Source organism: Monocercomonoides exilis (genome assembly GCF_001643675.1).
Source record: "Monocercomonoides exilis strain PA203 chromosome Unknown scaffold10-1930038, whole genome shotgun sequence".
Taxonomy (NCBI): domain Eukaryota; phylum Preaxostyla; order Oxymonadida; family Polymastigidae; genus Monocercomonoides; species Monocercomonoides exilis.
The window spans coordinates 1,149,118-1,171,160 of record NW_027150555.1 but is presented as its reverse complement, the minus strand read 5'-3'; the positions used below and the strand labels follow the sequence as shown (position 1 = coordinate 1,171,160).

At 36.8% G+C, this 22,043-nt stretch overlaps 7 protein-coding genes across 7 annotated transcripts; 3 read left to right on the top strand and 4 right to left on the bottom strand.

Moving 5' to 3' along the window:
- Positions 1 to 30: 30 nt before the first annotated feature.
- Positions 31 to 3,073, top strand: MONOS_5570 (uncharacterized protein; the record flags this gene model as incomplete). Its single annotated transcript, XM_067875731.1, has 9 exons — positions 31 to 132; positions 200 to 427; positions 476 to 573; positions 619 to 712; positions 771 to 868; positions 970 to 1,063; positions 1,162 to 1,729; positions 1,923 to 2,136; positions 2,296 to 3,073. 9 exons carry the CDS (start codon positions 31 to 33, stop codon positions 2,858 to 2,860), a joined length of 2,061 nt encoding a protein of 686 aa, XP_067732048.1. The 3' UTR covers positions 2,861 to 3,073.
- Positions 3,074 to 3,078: 5 nt separating this feature from the next.
- MONOS_5569 (uncharacterized protein) lies at positions 3,079 to 5,886 on the bottom strand. The gene is made up of 2 exons (XM_067875729.1): positions 5,805 to 5,886; positions 3,079 to 5,722 (listed from the first exon to the last, which is right to left on the bottom strand). The coding sequence occupies exons 1-2, from the start codon at positions 5,829 to 5,831 to the stop codon at positions 3,212 to 3,214; spliced, it is 2,538 nt and encodes an 845-aa protein (XP_067732047.1). The 5' UTR covers positions 5,832 to 5,886; the 3' UTR covers positions 3,079 to 3,211.
- Positions 5,887 to 5,938: 52 nt separating this feature from the next.
- Positions 5,939 to 6,854, bottom strand: MONOS_5568 (uncharacterized protein; the record flags this gene model as incomplete). The annotated part of the gene is made up of 2 exons (XM_067875728.1): positions 5,939 to 6,702; positions 6,788 to 6,854. The coding sequence occupies 2 exons, from the start codon at positions 6,852 to 6,854 to the stop codon at positions 5,939 to 5,941; spliced, it is 831 nt and encodes a 276-aa protein (XP_067732046.1).
- Positions 6,855 to 7,102: 248 nt separating this feature from the next.
- On the top strand, positions 7,103 to 9,712 carry MONOS_5567 (uncharacterized protein; the record flags this gene model as incomplete). Its single annotated transcript, XM_067875727.1, has 4 exons — positions 7,103 to 7,222; positions 7,303 to 7,399; positions 7,461 to 8,028; positions 8,088 to 9,712. The coding sequence occupies 4 exons, from the start codon at positions 7,103 to 7,105 to the stop codon at positions 9,511 to 9,513; spliced, it is 2,211 nt and encodes a 736-aa protein (XP_067732045.1). The 3' UTR covers positions 9,514 to 9,712.
- Positions 9,713 to 10,545: 833 nt separating this feature from the next.
- On the bottom strand, positions 10,546 to 14,417 carry MONOS_5566 (putative efflux ABC transporter, permease domain containing protein; the record flags this gene model as incomplete). Its single annotated transcript, XM_067875726.1, has 9 exons — positions 10,546 to 12,763; positions 12,872 to 13,026; positions 13,207 to 13,281; positions 13,390 to 13,539; positions 13,617 to 13,706; positions 13,777 to 13,854; positions 13,985 to 14,174; positions 14,233 to 14,357; positions 14,415 to 14,417. The coding sequence occupies 9 exons, from the start codon at positions 14,415 to 14,417 to the stop codon at positions 10,546 to 10,548; spliced, it is 3,084 nt and encodes a 1,027-aa protein (XP_067732044.1).
- Positions 14,418 to 15,166: 749 nt separating this feature from the next.
- Positions 15,167 to 17,359, top strand: MONOS_5565 (uncharacterized protein; the record flags this gene model as incomplete). The annotated part of the gene is made up of 1 exon (XM_067875725.1): positions 15,167 to 17,359. One exon carries the CDS (start codon positions 15,167 to 15,169, stop codon positions 17,357 to 17,359), a length of 2,193 nt encoding a protein of 730 aa, XP_067732043.1.
- Positions 17,360 to 20,889: 3,530 nt separating this feature from the next.
- On the bottom strand, positions 20,890 to 21,807 carry MONOS_5564 (uncharacterized protein; the record flags this gene model as incomplete). The annotated part of the gene is made up of 1 exon (XM_067875724.1): positions 20,890 to 21,807. The coding sequence occupies one exon, from the start codon at positions 21,805 to 21,807 to the stop codon at positions 20,890 to 20,892; it is 918 nt and encodes a 305-aa protein (XP_067732042.1).
- Positions 21,808 to 22,043: the final 236 nt, after the last annotated feature.

The window sequence follows — 22,043 nt, the reverse complement described above, 5'->3', positions numbered from 1 at the left end:
GTTATATTTTTGTTTTCTTTCATATTTCGAATGGGAAATTTTTGTACAGCAGAAGAAGCGGCTGCTCAAGGGCCAGATGCGTTGAAGGCTTATCAAGAATATGAAAGAGCTATGAAAGAAAATGAAAAACTTGTTTGCATTCTTGAAATTTATTTAAAAATAATTATTTGAAATATTTTTTTAAAATTATTAAATGAAGAAAAGAGAAATAAATTATCAAAAAGCGGAAGTCGAACACTATGAAAAAATGGTGAAAGAATATCAGAGAGCTGATGAAGAAAGTAGGCAGAGATTAATAGAATTAGAGGAAAAGGAACAGGAGAATGAAGAACTTGCAGAAGAACTTCAACAAAAAAATGATAAATTACAACAAAAATGCCAAAAGCAAAGTAATGAAATAAAGAGGCTCAAGCAAGAAAACGAGAAAGTTTTTTATGAAAATTTTTAATTTTTTGAATTTTAATCCATTTTCAAGTTGCTAGATACAATTAAAAAGGCAAAGGAAGAAGCACAGAAGCTTGGCGAGTCATCTACAGAGCAAAGGAAAATCTTGGAACTTCAACTTCGAGAACAGTTTGAATGATATTAGCATTTAAAAAATTAATAATCAAAATCTAGAATTGACGAGCTTCAACAAAACCTAGAAAACAAACAAACCGAAAACGATGAATTAAAACTACAAATTAAAAATTTGGAATTGAAACTTGACGAAGTATTTTTTCATTTATTAATCTTATTGTTTATTTTTTATATTTTCTATTTCTGAAAAGGTACGAGAGGAAAAGCAAAAAGCTCAAGATGCAGCAAATGCAAAAATAGATGAAATGCGCGAAACAATTTATTCACAAAAAGAAGAATTTCTTCATCAGTACGTCAAAGCTTGTTTTTTTAAACGAAACATTCAATTTTGACATTTTCAATGCTTCAATTATTAATTTGTGAACACATTGATTTTTTATGACATCTTAGAATTGAAGAATTGAACAATACCATTTCGAAGCAAAAAGATGATATTGAATCGATTTCAAGAAGAACCAATTTGCTCGTAGAAGAGAACGAAGAAGTATTTGAATTTTTGACTTATTTAATACGAAATAATTTCGATTTCGTAACGCAATCATTATTATTCGTTATGGAAATGTATTATTTTTCATTCAACAGCTGAAAAATCGACTGAGCGAATCGAGAAACGAGACAACAAGCGAAAGAGCAGCACATAAAGCAACTCAACAGGAATATGACGAAAAAATCAAGGAGCTTCGAAGGAGCAATGATGAATCACTGTTCCAAATAGACAATCTTCAAAAGCAGATTTCTGAGCTGTCTATTAGATTAGCAGGGACTGAAGACAATCTTCAGAGAGAAGAGAACAAGCGAAGGGAAAGCGAAACAGAAGCAAGAAAGAGACAAAGAGAAATTAATGAAGTAAAAATCGATATGAAAAAGATGCAAGAACTGACACAAGAAATTGAGCGGTCACATAAGCTGATGCAAGGCGAGGTAGAAGAAAAGCGGGTGAATTTGGAGCGAAGCGAGGCAGCGAGGAAAGATGCCGAAGAAAAACTTGAAGATTTAAGAGACAATTATTTGAAGACAATCAAGGACCACGACAGATTGAAGTCAACAGTGGCGATGCTGGAGGCAGAACGGAAAGCAGCGAAACAAGCAACAGAAGAGAACGAAAGAAGACTCACTGAGGCTTTCAACAGGGCCCAAGCAGACTTGGAAAGTGTGAATACTGCACATCTTTAAGTTAATGTTACTTGAGATATTTATTATCTTTGCTCATAAAATATATTTTTTTCTTTTTAAAAATCTATCATGTTATTATTGTTCTATTCAAATTGACACTCATTTATTCCTTTCATATTTATTTGTAATTCCTCCACTTTTATTATGATTTCATTATTAACTATATCCAGGAACACAAAAAGAATTAGAGCACCTGAAAAATGTGGAGGAAGCACGCAGACTTGTTGAACTACATGTTAATGAACTGGAAAGGAATGTTCACGAACAAGATGACAAAAACTTTGCGCTGCATCAGAAAATTGAGCAGCTGGAGACACAACTCATTGAAATCTCTCTGTACAAACGAAGAGCAGAAGAATGTGAAAAGAATCTTGAAGCACAAAAGTGTGATTTTTTGATTCATTTCTTTATTTGAAAGAAATAATTTCCTTTTTCTTTCATATTCTTCATTTTTTCGAATTCAATTGTTTTCAACTTTTTTTTAAAAAAAAACATTAAATTGTCTTTTATTGCTAATTATTTTTTGCCTCTTTCAACATCCAGAGAGTTATACCAGGCGCTGAAAGAGCGACACGACAAGCTGCACGAAGAAGCAGACTCTCTCCGCGACAGCGCGAAGAGAAGAAAAGAATTAGAGCGAGAAGTTCGGGAGCTGCGCAACCAGAACGACGCATTGCAGGAGCGTGTGAAGCTTCTGGACGATGCTTTGTCTGCTGCCTCCGACTCGTCTTTCATGGCGAGGCGGCGGGCGCTCCAGGCGAGCAGCCTCGGAGGAAGAGATGCTTTGTCAATGCTGGAAGATGCGATTGAGAGGGAGGACAAGCACACTCCGCTGATGAGCCTGTCAGTGACGAACGAGCAGACGCGCATTTCTGCGCTGCAGTCGAAAGTGAAGCGCGCTGCTATTTCGTCTTCTCGTGGAGATGACAATGACAGGGACGAAGAAATGGACTCTGACAGACGGAAAAATGATATTTCTCCGAGGAATGCTTCTTCTTCATCGTCTCGCTCCGCGTCTGCTTCAGCGCAAAGCTCTTCTTCTTCTGCTTCATCACGTCGCCTTTCGCCTTCTCAAAACGAAAGATCGCAGTCCTCCACACGTCATTGAACATTCCACCACTTCGCTGTTTGTTTCATCCTCAAATTCAACACCTTTTTTGTTAAATCTCTCTTTCTTTTTTTGTTGAAGTTGCTTGCAGAATCACATCACTTTCTTTTAGCAAGGTTAAAGGGTGCGTTTTGAAAAAAGAATGAGAAATGATTCTTTTTTGCTTTCCTGAAGCACAATTGAAAGTGAAAAATAAGAATTGTTAAAAAAACATATAGAAGCGATTCAAAGTGCAATTTTCAATCTTTTTTTAATTTAAAATAAAAAATAAAAAATAATTTTTTTCTGAGTCAAAACATTTAACAGTTACAGCAAATTAGTCAAAAAAACAAAACAAAAAAAGAAAAATTATCACTTCTTTCTCTTCTTCTCTTCTCTTCTCCTGTCTCTATCGCTAAATCGTGTGAATGTCCACAAATAGATCTGATCCTTGCGCGGTGGGTTGAACTGTATCTTCTGAAAGATCCTTCTTCCCCTTTCCAGCCTCACTTTCTTCCTTGCTCTTCTCAGAATGCACACTTTATGCAGCAGAGCAGCAGATCCAAACAGAACAAGAGGAGAAAGCTGGCGGATGTACACTTTTGTGGAATAGCGGTGATTGACCAGCGAGGAAATAGGAATGGTTTCACTTAAGCAAACGCTCTTTGAAGAGGAAGAGGAAGAATTAGAGAAATAAAAAGGCTTTTGAGAAGACAATTGAACATTACCAGTTGAACATTGAATGCCTTCTGAAGTTTCTGATTTAGGTTCATTGCGAGAATAAGGAACAATATTTAGAGCTCTAGTTGGCTTTACTGTGTTTTGCAGGTATTGTGATTGTGCTGCTGAAGAAAGCGAAAATGGATCTTGAAATTGAAGTTGAAAGGATGTGAATGAATCATGCGAAATAGAACTTCTATTTGAATTATCACTTATTTTCATTATTTCAAGTAACGAATGGTTGTTTTTGGGTGAAGCTGATTGTCCAGTTCTGTTACTGAAGTTAAGCATGCATTGAGAAGTCCTTTGTTGTGTTGGAGTGTTTAGGAGAAGTGATGTTGGAATGGATGGAACGACAATTGGATGATGGTTTGATAAACATAATGGAACGTTCTGTGTGAAAGATTGAAATGGAGATTGTTGATCCAAATAACTCATTTTGGGTGATAAATCAAAATTGTCATTTGAAGCTTTTTCATCTTCTGCATCATCCATTGATGACGAGACAGAAGAATAAGTTGACTCGTCATCATTGGCAGATGCTATGAATTTGCTTTGATTCTTTTTGGCTAAAGAACTTCTTGTATCTCGAAGAAGAGCAACTGAAGAAGATGTTCCTAAAGAAGAATACTTACTTTTCTCTTTCGCGATTGCTTCACCATTTTCATGCTCTTTTTTTGCTAGGATTTTTTGATCAGATTTCTTTGCATCGGTTGTGGGCATAACATCAAAAATAGCCCTTTTCAAATTCGCAATGCTTGTGATCATTTCTAAAGGAGATGGGAAGTTTGCTGTTTCAGTTCTTTTTTGTTCTTCTATTTCCTTTTGTCGAAGGTGCTGCAGCATTGCCTCTTTATCCTCGTCGCATGACTGATCATCCTTTCCTTCAATGAGCATTGTTCTCAGCTCTTCGATTGTCAGCTTCTGCAGTTCATCCAAATTTTTCACTTCTTTTTTCTTCTCGCTGTCAGATTCACATTCTGTAGTTTCATTTCCTCTCTCTTTCTTTTCTGTTTCCATTTTTCCTTCGCCAAAATCATCACCATCTAAATCTCCATATTCAACATTTTCTTTAGCATCAGCCTGCTCCGCTTTGCTCCAAATGGCTTTTTCCTTCTTATCAGCGAAATGGCCCTTTGTTATCCACATGCCAATAATCTTCTTCACTTCTCTTGCTTCATTCACCTGTTTGTACGAAAGCCTTCTCCGCTTCCTCTTGTGCTGCGCTTCCAAGCTTGTGATCTGCTGAACCACAGCAGTCCGCTCCTCGCCCTCTTTCTGCCGCAGCGTGTCCAACAGCCGCTCCAGGCTTGTGCGGTAGTGCCTCTCGCACCTCGAGTCCTGCGAGTTCCAATGAAACATGATTTCGTGTATCAGCGCATTCAAATCTTCTGTGCCAGTTATCTGCTCCTTTGCGCCTTGCAGATCTGCGGCGAACATGCTGGATGTCCAACCCAGCGGGTGCCAGGCATCAATTGCTGTCGTAAGATCTTCTACGGGCGATGCATTTTCTGATAATGACAATTCAGAAGATGGGGTTAGTGGAGGTAATTCTGGGAATTGCGTAGAGTTCAATAGTTCTTTATTTTCATTGATTTCCCCCAAATGCAACTGAGGTTTCGTTAAATCACAATGGCCTAGTTTCGCTTTATTTCGTAGATGAATAGCCATTTCATCATTTTTGGTTGAGTAATTAACTTTTGAACTTTTCAATGATATATATTTTCCATCTGTTGTTCCGCATTGATCCTTTTGTGGGAAAGAAGTTGAAAAAATAGTTGCTTCCGAAGATGATGTTGATGCATTTAAAAGACCAGTCAATGGATCAGAGAACGTGCTTGTAAAAGTCTGAAGTACACAAGGATTGGATTCGCAAAATGACAAAGGATAATGCTGTGAAAGAAATTTGCTTTCTTTTTTAAGATGATGTAAAGAACAATAATTTGTTGATTCATGCGAAGGCAAGTAACTTTCTGAAGAAGAAGAAGAAGAAGTACCAAAAGCAAAAAGTTCAGAGTTTGAATGTATCAAAGATGGATGTACTTGCTGGATTTTCGAGGAAAATGCAAGCAATGAGCAAGAGGGCTTTGAAAAATTTTCATTAGAAAATAGAAATTCATGAGCATTTGATGTTGTCGTTGTCGGTAAAAAGCTCGTTTCAAGCTTATTTAAATAATCCGAATAAAAATATTTTGAAAAAAGAATTGAATAAGTTCCATTAAACAATAATTCATGCAACGCATACAGGTCTTTCAGCTAAAAAGTTACTCATGATTTTCCATTGATTGATAAAAATAAGATAGATTTTTTATCAAAACAGCAAATATGGTTTAAAGAAAAATGAAATGCTTTATAATGTGAAGTGATTTTTTGTTAATTCTATTTCTTTTTTTTCATAATGTATTTCTCGCGTTGTTGGTGTTGTTGCTGCATTTTCATTTCTCTGTTTTTCTTTTGTATTTTCTTTTTCTTTTGAAGCAAATGCCTCATTTTCTTCTCTTGCAACGCCCCAATTTCTTGCTTGTTTTGAGCTCCTTTTTTACCGATAAGTATCCAATTTTTCCGTTCCATCATAGCTGCTACGAGCCGTCTCCCTTTAACAACAATACGAGGTATCTCTTTTTCCATTGTCCATCCAATTTTGGGGGTATCGACATCGACCCAAACGCATCCTTTTGATAATCCACTTGTTTTATCATGAACTATTCTTATTTCTCGAGGATGATATTTTGAGAGTAATTTTTGAACTCCTTCCAATTTCAAATCAAAAGGAAGCCCCGCAATAAATACCGTTGTCACACTTTCATCCTTTTCATTATGAATGGATTTTTTTTCATTCTGCAGACGAGTCTCTCTTTTTTGTAATGATTTAACTTCAGACAAAGATTGAGTCACTTTTCCGCTTTGTTTAATTTTTCGTGCATTTTCGTCCTCATTTTCAATTTCCGAATGCTCGGACATATCATCATCTTCTTCGCTTTCAGAAAACTCGGAATCTCCCTCACTTTGATTCTCTTCAAATTCTTCTTCGCTTTCCTCGTTTTCACTATCATATGATTCTCTTTTCATTCTTTTATTTGATGGAATCTTAAATTTTTTGGTGGCTTTGCGTTCTTGTTGCTCGATTGAAGCCTCAGGAAAGACTAAACAGCAAAATTTTTATATTTTTGAAAATAAAAAATAAAAAACAGTTTGATTCGAAAGTATCTTATCAAGCAACAATCATACATGGAATTGGGACTGCTGAAATCTGTTCTTGAGCGTCTTGCAAATTATCTTGTTGAGAAATTGACATTTTCGCTTTTCGATCAGAAATGCCATATAATTATTCTTAATAATTGGATTCTATCGTATTTTCAGCATTATTTTTTGAAAAATATGAATGGCCTATGCTGAATTCTATCTTTCATCGCAAGAAAGAGCGCATCTTAGAGAAAAAACATTTCACCAAGGTTTTTAAATTAAATATTTTAAAATTTTTGAAGAATTTTCATTATTTGATGGTATTCAAAACAAGATTCCGCAAAAAATTCTGCTCGAGCTATGCAAAGTGACGATCAAATATATCTTAGAGATATGAACAGACAAAATCTTCTATCAAGGAAGAGAACTGAAAAAGATTGGAATCCAAATGAACCTTTGCCTTACGAACTTCAAATAATTGTTTATTAATGATATTTTGATTAAGCTTTAGCTTATTAAATTATTTTTTCCAAAATTTATCACATATTTTTGTTTGAAAGGTTGATGATCCACAAACTTATTTACAAACTGTTCTTCAATGTTCAGAAGAGCAGTTACAAGGATATGCAACAACAATTCGCAAACTTTGCTGTAGAGGTTATAACATTTGTTCTTGTCTTTCTTTATCGTCTGGTTTTGTTATTATTTTTTTCATCAGCTTCAAAGATGCAAATAGAAATGCTTAACTCGAGCGGGCTTATGAACTGTGTGAATAGATTTCTGTTTCATACGAACACAGACGTGCAGTACGAGGCTGTGTGGATATTGACGAACGTGGCAGTGTCAGCTAAGGTGAACCACGCGTTTCTGATCGAGACTGGGATTCTTGCACAACTTGTATCATTTGTTGCGTCTCCGTGTGCGAAAGTGCGGGAGCAGAGCATATGGTGTCTGGCGAATTTCAGCCTGACAAGTGCAGTAATTGTGGCTACAGTGAGGAAACTGGGCGTGCTTGAGAAAATGGCACCAAACATGGCAGTTAGACGGTGCACACTAACGTGGCAGGCAAACGTGGTATTTTTCTTGTATGCACTGTTCCACAGTTCCGTAGAGGAAGGCGACGCAGAAGCGTGCATTGAGTTTCTTGCGAATGCACTGGCATCGAAGGACGATACTGTACTTCAAGATACTCTAAATGCAATTGGGTGTCTTTTGGCGAAGGATGCAATCTCAGAGAAAGATCTGGTGAAATATAACATCCCAAAGAAGTTCGCTATCCAGCTACAGTTTGTGAGTTTTTGCTCTGTTTTATTTTATTTTATTTTATTTTATTGCACTCCTTTAGCAACAGTACAATGGAAGTTGCATCATCAGCGTTGCGTGGGGTGCGTCATCTGGCAAAGAAGTCTCCTGCAATGTGTCTCTCAATCGCGTCTGTCGGAGGACTGCGCGGACTGGCACTGCTGATGAAGAGCAGCTCGGTCGAGCTGCGACGCGGGGCGAGCGATGTGCTGGCGCTGGTGGCAGAGACAGACAACTCGCTGCGGCAGGCCATGTTTGACGGAGGCGTTGTGGACGATGCAGTGCAGCAGCTTGGCGTGGCGGAGGAGGCACTGGACGTGAGGGAGGCTCTGCTGAAGATGCTGTGGCGAGTGGTGCGGCTAGCGACCTCGTATCAGCTGGAGAAGGCGATCGAGCGAGGAATCGTGGAGCCTGTTCTGACGTGTCTGCCGCTGCCGAGCAAAGTCTGTGTGGAGACATCGCTGCGGATACTGTGGAGGCTGCTGCGGTGCGGAGAGAACTCGGCAAAGCTGGCGCTGGTGAACCAGAAGAAGATGGATGCACTGCTGAAGAAATTGAGGCAGGACGAAAAGAGGCGGAAAGCGCAGAGGATGCAGAAAGCAAGAGAGGAGAATGGAAGCAAGAAGATGTGCTCTGATGAGGCAGAGGAGGAAGATGAAGATGAAGACGATGATGATGATGATGATAGCAAGAGTATGGATGAAGAAGACAACGAAGAGTCGAAGATGCCGCAAAACGAAGTGGCATGTTCTGTTGTGAAGGCGCGTGGTGTTGATGTTCTGACGGTTTTGATGGGCCATCAGGATGCGACAATCAGCCGTCTCTCCAAGCGCATCATTCAGAGGTACTTTTACCATGAAGAGCTATTTGACATGGAGCAGTCTGTCTTCATCGATATAGGGGGAGATTTTGATGAAAGCGAGGAGGAAGAGGAAGAGGAAGAAGAGGAAGAGGAATATGATGATAATGACAATGATGAGGGTTATAATGCAAAAGATATTGATAGAGCGGATATGGCGAAAGAAATGAATGAAATTGAAGATAATGACATGAAGACAGATGAGGATTGTGCAGAAATGCTTAAAGATCAAGAGGAACATAAGAATAGTGAATCGTCTGCGGAATCGCCATTTTCACTTCAAAAAGATCCACAAATCACTCCATCAAATCTAAGCACTTCACTTTCTCCTCCTGTTTCTACTCCATTTTTGCCATCTTTTCCCTCAACTACATCACAGTCACCTTTCATTTCACCAAGTGTCACTTCATCTTTGCACAGCACAGATCCTCTGAACGCTTCACAAGGAATTGCCAATTCACCATTCATTTCAGTATTTCCTCCTCCTCCTCCTCCTTCTTCTTCTTCTTCTTCACAAGAACTGTCTCATTCCTCATCTGCTTTCCCATTTATCACTCCTCCTCTCTCACACTTTCCTCCAAGCATCCCGTTCTCGTCGGCTCACCTGTAATATCTCAGGTTTAGTCTTAGTCTAAGTTCGATTACTCTTTCAAAAATTCGGTTGCACTTTTTGCAATTGTTGTTCATTTGCAGCAATTTTTTCATTAAAATTCTCGTAACTGACTTTTAAAGTATTGCTAATTCACTTCAGAACAGATGTTTTGTGGGAAATCCAAACAGCAAAACATTTTTGAAATGGTCAGTTAAAATCTTTTTTATTTATTTGTTTAGCAACATCGTTTTGCTATATAATAAACTGAGTATGAAGTTATTTTAGGAAAATTATTAACTTCATATGAAAGTTTGATACTGACATTATGAAATCCGAATGCTAAAAAGAGATAATATTTCTGTTATTGATGAAATAGCATGAGAACTGAAGCTTCTTGTAAGCATCATTATTTTCGTTGTTTGCTGAATAAATCTGTGATTATTATGAAAAATCAATCTCTCTATCGAAGTCAAATTCAAAGAAAAGAAGAAAGCGCAATCCCTTTTTAGAAGCAAAATCTTCATCGTATTTTCTTCAATAAAAACAAAAAAATTGCAGAAATTAGACGCTTATTAATAAACTCGCTGCAATAAAAAGAGCAGAAAATAAAATTAGAATAGGGAAAAAATTTTTTTAAAGAAAAATGCATAATCAAAGAATTAAAAAGTTATAAAACAATATTTAACAAAAAACGAAAGTTTCAAATTTTTTCAAAAGAAAATGCAAAAAAACACTAATAATTTACACAGAGCAACATAAAACTTTCGCATAAAATTGTAAAACATTCAAAATAAAAAAGAAAAAAATTTTAAAGGCAAACAGAAAGAAACTAAAAAAGCATATCAGATAAGAATTATTCATATAACAAAACACAGAACTCAAATAATTCCAAATTACATACAACAACATAAAATCAGCAGCTAAATAGATTTCATAATGAAAACATTTTTAAAAAATTGTAAAATAGTAAAAAATTGTAAGCTTAATATAACAAAAAACAAAACAGCAAAATTGCATTCAAAAAAATCATCAAAAATAATAAAAAGAAATCTAATGAGTTTTAATAATAGAAACAATGGATTTTTTCATTGTTGACAAAGTCGGTTCCAAAGCAGAAAGGATTGACGTCACAACAGCCATTGCTATCATCACCAGCACCAGCTGCCACGGAAAGTACATTGGCGTCGGTAGGCCCTGGAGTGAGCCCATTTGAGAGATGATCAGATAACCCACCACCATCCCACTGATCATCCCCATCACAGTCGCTGTGAGCACAAGCACAAACGCTTCTTCTACATACACACGCACAAGCTGGAACCGTGTCAGACCCAACGCTCTCATTATCCCAATTTCTTTGGCCTGCTCCAAGACGTTGGTGTGCATCGAAGACATCAAAGAAAAGAAGCATAAGATCATCACAAGCACTGTCACTGCATAAAACGTTATGTTCAAAATGTCTGAAGCAAGCACAAATCCGTCGAGCGCATTGAAAAGCGTCCACACTTTGTATGTCGACTCATTGTCGCCTGGGTCATCGATGACTGCCTTGAGCTCGTCATACAGTGCTTGCACACGAGACATTTGACTTTCAGTGGCTCCTTCCTTAAAGCGGATGAGGAGATGGTTGTATTTGATGTTGTCTAAATGTCCAGAATTGCCTGGAATCATCGTGAGATACGCAGGAATTGACAGTGGAACATCAGCTTCGTCTGTTTTTGAGATCGTTTGTGAGGGAAAGTTGAAAAACGGGATGGCTTCGAGATACGCAGTGGCAGTGATATTAATCCGAGCGAGCGAGAAATCAAGAAATTCAGAAGCATCACCGAAGCTTAGTGCGCTCCCGCCATCGTCGCTCGATTCAGTGGCTGGAATGATGTTCATCATCAGAACATCTCCTGGTTTGGCGTCCATCGCCTTTCGTATTCCTCCAGAAAGAACAGTCGAATACGGATTGTTTCTGTCTGTATACAGCGCTTTGATAACAGAGTCTCCAGACTTCTCTTCATCAATGACTTTGACATATTTGTGATCCAGATTGTCCATAAAGTTCGGAGTCGTTCCGTAGACATGATGATAAAACGCATGTGATCTTCCCTGGTTCGCTATCTGTGTCCGGATCGCCTGGTTATACACAGTTTCCATTTCGTGTGTGACCCATGCAATAGACGCAACAATGTCTGAGTATTTATCTACAATTGCTTCCAACATTTCAGGATCCTTCAAATAACGTGCATCGGGATCATATCGCGACTGCGATCTTCCAGCTGATCCTTTCATCACACTCTCAAACTTGTATGCTCTTAGATGTATATCACACCCATGGTCCATAAACACCATTGTTTCTATTTGATCCACAGCTATCGTCAGCATGATGTTCGCAAACACAATGAACGCCAAGGAAACTGCGTACAAAATGGTCGTTTTTCTGTTCCTCAATCTGTGTGCCCCAAGATTCTTCACCGCAATTTCTCGCACAGCCCGCTTCTCCCAAAACAGAAACACGGTAGCCACAATCGTTTCGAGGATATATTCGAAATTCATGCATATAAGAACCAACGATAGAAGAATAAGCAAAAGCATGAAAAACAGCAAGAAAGCAATAAGTGTTGTGTTCATTGCCAAAAGTGCCTGAGGGAAAGTTATGTAAACTGACCCGCCAATACCAGCCAGAAGAAGGCCTGCAACCAGATATCCCCATGGAGTGGAAAGATCGCTTGCACGCTCAATGGAAACCATCACAACTTTTGTCTTTGAATGATTCACGTCTATTGAATCATGCAAATTCTGTGTGAGTGCTGATCGGATTGGGAAGATTGATGCAATAAGGGATATTCCAAATGATATGAGAGAAGAGACAACAATCGGTACAGCAGGCATCAGCGGATCCAGCGCAACAGAGCTTACGCGCGCAAGCACCCCAACAACAATCCAGTTGACTAAGTATCCAAGACCGATCCCAATAATCCATCCAGGAAGCGAATACATCAAAGCCTGCGCCACCAACGTTCCCGCGATACCCAAACGGTTCAGTCCGACCATCCGCAGAATGCCCAGTTCGAATGTTCTGGTATCCACAGAGATCTGCAAAAGCGAGTAAATGAGAAGGATGGAGATTCCCACGAGAACAACCACAATCAGCATGCTCACCATGTTTATCAGCATGCCAAGCATCGACCACAAAGTGTATGCTTCGGGGACTGGCATTGTGATGTCGAGGTCGTCAAATGACAGTGCATATGTTATTCGAGATGCCCAACTCACAAGCTTTCTAAGAATAAATAGATAGTTTTGCATGTGAAATCAAAGCATACAAAAAAATAATAAATTGAAAAATAACAAATCACGAACATCATAAAAAAAGAAAAGAAATGCAAACTTTTTCAGATTTCTTGTGTCGAAAGTCAAGTAAATCGGGTGGCGGGGCACTTCGCATGAAAATACAACTTCTGACACAAATTCGCTAATGTTTGCATTTTTCCATTGGGAATCGTGTATTGTGATAAGTGCTTCAGAAGGAAATGAATCGACAATCTGAATTGAAAAATTTCAATGAAATGAACACAATTTGAATAACAAATAGCAAAGTGAGAATCAATAAAGGAAAGAAGATTGAATAAAATGGTCATTAATGTTTCAATATATTGTTCACAACAAAGAGAAATTGACGTTAAAAAAATCTACATTTGAAATTATTAACAGAAAAAAATAAACCTTGTCCCACAGTGTCTCTAATTCAACAAACATCACTTCTTCTTCTTCAATTTTTCCCAAAGCATCATCAACGATCTGACCAATTTAATGTATCATAGGGAAAAAAAATGTTAATCAATTTTTCAATTGTAAACAATATTTCAAAAAAATTTTTGATTAATTCTTTAACGCAAAGCCACAAACATCATTTATTCTGAATGAAATGTTAACTTCCTTCAACAAATCCATCATAAATGGAAGAGCATCAGGAAGTTTGCTAAGCACAATAGAAGCTGCAATTGGTGTGGCCTCGGTCACTGGAAAAGGAACGGTAAGAATATCTCCAATATGCAACTAATAATAATATCATTTAAAAGAAAATGTATTTTAAAAAAAAATTGCGCATAATGAGTAAAAAAAAGAAAGTATACATTAAGGAGGCGTGCAAGAGAGGCAGTGATTATTGTTTCACCTTTTGGAATCGCTTTGGCTGTCCACTCTCTTCCAATTTCAATTGAACGCTAAAACATAATAACAAAAACGAATCGTTAAAAAGCATATGCAAGAGAATTAAAATAAATTTCTCATTACCTCTCTTTCAGTATTTATTGCTAAGAAATGAGTCAAATAAGTACGCTCAGGCCTGTTATACGAAAAAATCTTCAAAAACTAATAAGAATTGTATAAAACGCAAACGCATCGTTTTTTCTTGGAAATACTGTAACTCCAATTCGAGGAGAAAAGTGGGAATACTATTTGGATAATTCTATTAACTGCAGAGCAACAGCAAGGAGCAAACCTTCTCTCCAAGATTTGACACCGTCCTCTCCACTTCCGTTGCATTAATCCCAAACCGATCTGTATTTTCACCAACTTTAATTGACATATCAATTTCTCCTGCACTACCTTCTGAAAGCATTAGCACAACCACAGGAAACTTTTCACTAACAGAAAGAACAACTGATGTAATGCAGCAAACAAGCATAACGCTATAAATATATTGTTTAGTTATATTTAATGATGAAAATAAGTGTATGAAAGTATTACCTTAAAAAGCCCCAAATATAACTGCATTTTCTGGTTTTTATTTCTCTCGCGCTCTGAGTCAAATAAAATCCAAGATGAGTACACACATTTCCGGAATGAGAATCATTCTCAATATTATGTTGGCCCTAGAGTTAATGAAAGCAAAATAACTCTATTTATGGAACAAACACAAGGATAAATACCATGAGTATTTCAAAACTTTTTATTATGGTCACTTTCCTCCGAAAATCATGAAGAAAGGAAATTATGGTGTAACAAGAGCAGACTTTAACAAAATATGATTTCAATGAATAAAGAAATGTGTGATGTAATTTTTTTTAAAAAGAGTTATGAAGTAATTTTCTCGTTTTATTGGCTCTACTTTGATAAACATGATGAATTTTTTTGATTTTGCTTCACAAGGAAATATTGATAAATTAAAGGTTTAAAAATGAAAGTTTTAATTGGTTTTCAAACTTTTTTTGAATATTTCTTTGCAATTTTCTTATTTAACAATTATAAGGATGAAAAAAATTTAAATCCAGTTAGGAACACAGAATTGAAAACGAGTCCAGCTTCTTTGATGTATTATTCGTTTTGCAATTCTATTCCTGATCAAAAAGAATCATTTTCTTATCTATCTTGTTCTGGTAGTTCAAGCGGTTATAGAGGAGCAAATATAAAATGCATAGATTCTACACATTATTTTGCAAGCGACTTAATTTCTAGCGAAAATCTCAAAGAATATCCTTCAAGAACAAAAGACATTCTTTCTGGAGATGATTTAAATTCAAGTTCTGTTGTCTTTACTCCTTCTGTAAGCGCGGATATTTGCTTTAAAGAAAAATCTATTATCCACGAGCAATGTTGCCGTTCAGAATGTTTGTTACAAAATCATTTTTCGAATGATCAAGTGAAGCATCCTGAATCAAATAAAAATGATCAATTAATAAGAATGAAATCAAAATACTCTGAACATTGTGCAAGTGTCACGTCAAGTACTTTTTCATTGGACAATGGCAACAGCGATCAAACATCAAAATTATTTTCAATTCAAGCGTATGCTTCGCATCATTTGAAGCCTCTTGAAACACTTCCGAACTGCACTTGCATTGATCACAAAGGAATTTCATCTGATAATTATGATGATAGAGATCACATTGACCGTAAAGCAGAAGCATCTGTCTCTGAAGATTTTGCTAACAAGCTAGAAGAAATTATAAAGAGTCAGGCATTCAATTTGAGCGAGTTCTATATGAAAAGGAAACAAGAAAAAGCATCAGATGCGAAACACTCGAATAAAAAGGAATTCTCTTCAGCAGCGTTAAAAAAACCAAAGACACTTTTAGTCATCACTGAAGGCACTGGACAATCAGCGGATTCTCATCTTGACAAATTTTCATGTTTAGCAAGCGACTATGCGCACTCCACATTTCCCTCGAGTCCTCATGAAAGTTTGAGTGACGATTCAAAAAGCACCACAAAAAATATGACTCAACAGTATTTTGATTCTGACTTGTCTTTTGGAAAAGACGACAAAGAAGCCATTCTCCAGCGTTGGAAGGAAGCTGATATGAGAGCAGCTCATAAGGCAGCCAAACGAGAAGAGGTGTGGGAAAAGCTGGTGGAGCGGCGGAGGAGGCTGGATGTGGAAGAAGCTCCTATTGAAGAGATCAAAAATCTTGAGGATAAAATGGATTATGTGAACCAAATAAAGCAAGTTGGGAAGGATATTAGCAGACGGAGGTTCAAAAAGCAAATTCGAGAGGCTGTGCAGTTTTATAGAAAGACGGGAGAGTGGCTGGTGAAAGATTGGATCACAAGCGGAGAGCAGATGATGGAGTGGGAGATGGCCAAGGAACGCACAATGGCTGATGAGGAATGCAGTCAGTGGGAAAGGGAGATGCATTCACAGACAGAAAGCAATTCTTCAGAGTCGATTTATGAGAGTTTGAATGAGAAAAGAAACAAAATTGAATCGAAAGAACGGAAAAAGCGAAAAAAGCGGAAAGATGAGCAATATTTGCGAGCTAATGTGATGGATAAGCATCAAAAATTAGATAGTACAAAAAATGAACTTAATGATTCGGAATTAGTTCGAAGTGAAAATAGACTTCTTTACAACTCTGAAATTCAGAATAATGATCTTGAGCTTCAAGACGGCTATGGAAAATTTAGTAATAACATATTATCCAATTGCATAGACTTCTCGATGCCTGAGCTGTTTGCTGATGGTTCTATGCTCGTTAGGCCAACGGAAACTGAAGTAAAAAATATCCAGTCATTTTCATCTCCATCACTTCCTTTCTTATATTCAGATACAAGTGCATCAACAGATCGAAAAGAAGTTCATGAACATGACTCATTTCTTGAAGACGACAAAGTTAAATTCTCATCATCATTAACAAATCTTACAAGTTTTGCTGATAAAGAGAATAAAATATTGAACAGCTTTGATATGAATTCGCAGCAGAGTCATCAAAATATATCCTCATTTTCAGATTTTCAATCACATTCGCAGCAAATAAATGACATTCATCATTTTTCTGACAATTTTCCGTTCAGCAATTTCCTTTATTTGGATCATCCAACTCCTTTTCCCCAAGCTCCTTCATTTATTTCCTCTGATAAATTTTTATCAATTGGAACATCACAATTGCTTTCAGCAACTAAATCTTCAGACTTCACTCAACCAAATGAAAAGCTATTTGATGAAAACGCCCAATCTGATCATTTTCAAGTTCAAAAGAAAGATGTGGAAAAGCGTCATATCAGTAATGAATGTGAGCTTGACACAGAATCAAACTCTGATTTATCCATTTTCTCACCGCCTTCCACACCTCCACCTGAATCTCCGTCTTCTCTTTCACTCTCATCTGTTTCACAACTACCATTGCCTTCTCCTCAGAACCAACCTGAACCCTCACTCCCTACAGATGACTATGATCCCTCAGTTGGACTGCTTCCTGTGCCTGTTCCAAAGGATGCACCGATGCCTGCTCCAATCCCTCTTTCAGTGCTCAAACGCGATCCTCCGATCACTTTTCTCTTACCTCCTTTGGAAGTTGAGCCTCTCCTTGGCCCTCCTCCTGCAATTACGATACCTCTGCCTGATCGTCAAAATGAAATAGAAGGAAAATCGAACTAAATTTTTTATTGGTAACCATTTATTTGTTTTCTATTTTTTTTTATTGCGTTGTGTATTCAATGATGTTGAATGGAATTAAATTTTTCATTTTGCGTAATGTATGAAATCCGAAATTTTTATTTATTTTAATTTTTTCTTTATGAAGATCTGATTATTTAAAAATATTTTTGTTTGTTTGCATTGCTGAGCGTGTGCTTCTTTTTTGTAGTTTTCAAGCAACGATAGCATGTCATTTTTAAAATTATATTCATTGAAAGAAAGAAAGAAAGAAATTCAAAGAAATATAAAACTATTTTCTAAGTCTGAGATATGTTGTAACATTAACTTTTCTTCACTGACTTTACGGCTTCTGGATGTTTACTGAAATAAAGTCTTTGCCTTATCTTTTTCAGGTTCAATGGAAGATTTTCAAGAAACCACAAGAATTTATTGTTTGGAGGAGTAGTTTTGAGATGTCTCGACGATATCAGTTGAACAGTTTCGGAAAGTCTTTCTTTCAACAGTGTTCTTGTTTGTGTTGTAGGGTTATTATTTAACCCACTCCTTTTTTTTTTACTCTGACCTTTTTTTTTATTACAAAAGTTTCATATCCCACATTTTGAAATAATAACTTAATTTTTTGTATAAAAGGAATCTATATTGAATTTTTAAAATGTATTTTGAAATGAAGCCTATTTCTCATGGGGGGGCGGGGGGGGGGGGGGGGGGGTTGTTAAAAACCATCATTCAAGCTTCCTCGGAAAATTGATTGGTTTCAAGAGGTGTAAAACCACTTTGCTCATTCAAAATATATATTTTTTAATTTTCTTTTTTAATTCAATTTTTTTTTTAAAAAATGAAAATAAGATCTAAACCTTAAAATATTAAATGAAAATACTTGTTGAAGAAAAAAGAAAAGCAGGGCAGAAAAAATTAAAACATTTCATGTAATCTTTTCATTACAGAAAATACAAAAATAAATTAGAACGAATGGAACACATCGCGTATGGTGGAGTCGTCCGGATTACAGACACCATCAATTCAAAGCAAATCAGCCGAAGGAGTATTAAAAACGCAGTTCAGGCGTTGCGAGCTGAAAGGAAAGTTGGAAAACCATGGAGACCGCAGGCAGTCAGCAAAGAGAAAGAAGAAACAGTTCTGGATGAAATCAAAATTGATTCTATTTGAGTGAGCAGTTTAACAATGAAGAAAACAAGAGAATTGGTTTGTTCAAGTTTTTTATTGGAACAATAACATTTTATCTTTTGATGGAAAATGTTTAAAACGATACAAAAGAAGAAAACGAGCCACATATTTCAGTTTCAAATGCTGCGGCGTACAGGTTTTTGAAGCGACATCCTGAGTTGACGAAGAGCAAGCCAAAAAGTTTAGATATTAATTGGCTCACTGTGTCATGCAGGAGTGTAATGAAGCCCTGGTATCAAATGATTGCAGAATTACACTAAGCAAATAACCACAATCCTTCATTAATATTTAATGTTGACAAATCTTCTTTGCTCATCCCCTCTTCTGCCAGTATTAGTGCAATCCATCAATCCAACAAAAGCGCTTGGTATTGCAAAGAAGCACAAAGAATGAACAATGCTATACTTGTTGCTGCAGTGGCTGCAGATGGTTATTCATTGCCTTGCATCATTCTCTGGCCAAGTGAAAAACAACCGGACGAACTGAAGCCTCTCTCTCTCCAACTCTGGACATCTGGTCCAACAAAAGTTACTGGATGGGCAAGCAAAACTTCAAGAAATATACAAAAACAGTTCTTCTCCCTTCCATAGTTGAAAGAAGAAAGCGCATGTCACTGGAAACAGAGAAATGTCTTCTTTTCATCGACTCTCATCCTTCACGCGGTGATCCTTCAATTTGGAAAACTTTCTCAGAAAATAACATAGATGTCGTAACATTCATCCCCCACAGTACTCATTTGTCTCAGCCACTCGATAGAGGAGTATTTGCGACTCTCAAAACTTCTCTTTCTTCATCATTTGATGTTCCATCGTCAACTTCATCGTCTGCTTCGAGAAAAGCACTTGTCGACGTGCTTCCTCAAGCAATTCACTCCGCTTTCACTCCTTCTGTAATAAAAAAAGCTTTTTAATAAAGCTGATTCATTCATATTTCGTTCGGTCCGGTTCTTCGCAAACAACCAGAATCATCAAAATACCCTCTTCCTTCCCGTCGTTCCTGTTTCGATTATTTTGGAAAGTTAATTACAAAAAAAGAACTTCTCGACGATTGGGAAAGATTTTTAGGGAGAAATGAAGAAAAGGAGAATGAAAAAGATATGAAACAAGTGATAGAAAACGAAAAAGATGAAATGGTTGAATTCAAACACAAAATCAAAAGAAGACGCTCTGATGTTATTTTTGATGACCCAAACGAAGAGGAAAACGAAGAGATGCAAAGAAAACCAGGAAAAAGAAAGATAATTCGAAGAATTGATTCTTCTTTTGTATTTTTTTAAATTTTTCTTTATTTTTCACTTCAAAAATTTGGGTCAGAATAAAAAAATGGGTTGGGGTTAAATGATAACACTACACTTTCTTGTTCTTGTCGTTCCATAAATCGGATCTGAACTCAAGAGTGGTAATATTGCAGGAGGAGAAAAACCTCCTTGTAATTGAGGTCTAGCAGAGTCCACATTGTCAACAGAAGTATGTACTGTGAGTGTGCAGCTTTTGCATTCTTCTTCTTGTGCTTTACATGCAAATACTGTAAACTTTTAGATTTGGAGGTTATGCGTGGAAATGCATTTTTGGTGATAAATTTTCGAGTTTCTTTGCATCGAAAAAAAGAATTGCTAAGAAGCTTTTCGTCAAATTTGCATAAAGAAAGAGACTTATCATCGATGAAATCAAAAGCATTCTTCGTATGCTCTGTTTCAGTAACAGACAGATTCGGTCGATTTGTTCCTGATAGCACTGATGAAAATAAAGGAAATGAGGCTGTGATTTGAGTTACTAGCGTTTCATTAGTCTGAGATTTTGCGTTCATTTGATTGCAAGAAGTTGGAGCAGGAGGGATATGTGCTGTAAATAAATCGTGTGATTCATCTTTCATCAGCAACAATTCATTGCTTTGAAAGGCTATTGAAATGGGGTTGAATGACTCCATCTGAAAAAATAAATCTTGAGAAGAGCTGTTTGATAAAGAATTACTATTGGATCCGTCAAATCTTTGAGCATTCTCCTTTCTTATGTCATTCCTGTCTTTTTTCTTTGGAAAAAACGAAAACAAATTAATTCGAAATTTGTCAACATCAGAAAGAGTTTTTTGTTGTTCAAGTTTCTCGTTCCACTGCTCCTGTTTTTGGATCAATCTGTTTAATTTGTCTTTTTCCTCAATTGGCAGACTTTTATCTTCTCCATTGTTCAGTAATTCCTTCATCTCTTCCAATGTCATCTCTCCGTTTTTTTATATCTTCGCTTTCGCATTCAATTTTGCTATCTTTTTGATTCACTCCTTTGCAGCTGTCATCTTCGTTTTCATTGTGCCCATGTTCTTCTTTGCTTCTTATCTTTCTCTCAGCATTCTCACAAAGCCTTTTTTTCCTCTTCATCTGCAATCCACTCCTTATGAATCCATTCCCCAAACGCAGAATAATACAATTTTACTTCTTTCATTTGCCTTCTGTTTAACTGCTTCTTCTGTTTCGCAAAGACATTATCCGTGTGCTTCCATCCCTCTTGCCTTAGCATAATGTCGTCATTTTCCCACTTCTTTTTTATGATGCTTTTGTTCATGTCTGCAAAAGTCGAATGCCTTTCTCTACCAAACTCGAAGTCGATATCGCAGCTCATCCCACTTCTGCTGATAAATGCAGGCCTCCACTTGGAAAAGTTCTCGATGAGTTCATGATCTTCATTTGAGTCACTGCCACATGAGTTTTCTTCGTCAGACGGGGAAGACGATTCCTCTTGTATGCTGTGAGAAGATGAGCGTTGAATTAAAGATGGTGAAATTATAGTCCTATGAAAAATGAATGGAGCTTCTGATGTTGGAATCGTGTTTTTGCAATAGCCAAGCATGGAAGAAGTTGGTTCATCTGCATTGCTTTGTTGTTTTGAATAGATATCATCGCTTCGAGACCGCTTCTCAACTGAAGAAGATAAGTTAACTAATTCTGCTGTTTCTTCGTCACATGCCGGAGTTATAAGATTAACAGGCAACACGGTTCGAGCTCCAAATTGCGTAATTCCGCTTGGAAGTTTCAATTGTGGATTCGTTTTTGTCACCAGCTTGAAAATAACTTTTCTTTTTTGAGATAAAAATGAACTGCTTTTTTGACTTTCATCTTTTGGATTTTCCTTTATCAAAATTAATAAAGGATCCTTCGCCTGTGCGTTTGTTTCAGTTTCAATTTTTTGAGAAGGATTTTTTAATGAAAATTGATTCTGGATTTCATGCACATATGAAATAGAGCTCGGTTTGTTTGTTAGAAATGAAACCATTGAGCTTGACTGTTTCAAAAATTCATGAAGCAAATCTTTCTTGGATGATGTTTGCCAATTATTATATATATCTGAATAGCTTGGAGGCCTGCATGATAATTCAGGAGAATGAGAAAGAAGCGATTTTCCAGAAAAAGATGAAACATTGTTTATTTTTAAATCAGTTTTTTTTCTAAATGTATATTTAGAGTCTAATTCTCTTTTACTCAGTTCAAACGGTAAAGACGATTCGGATG

What these genes read in the sequence shown, in the direction of transcription:
- MONOS_5569 (XM_067875729.1), bottom strand. Translation starts at nt 5,831, where the DNA reads ATGAGTAACTTTTTAGCTGAAAGACCT. An exon ending in ACTTTTTAGCTGAAAGACCT is followed by an intron (nt 5,723 to 5,804) that starts GTATGCGTTGCA and finishes TATTTAAATAAG; the next exon opens with CTTGAAACGAGCTTTTTACC.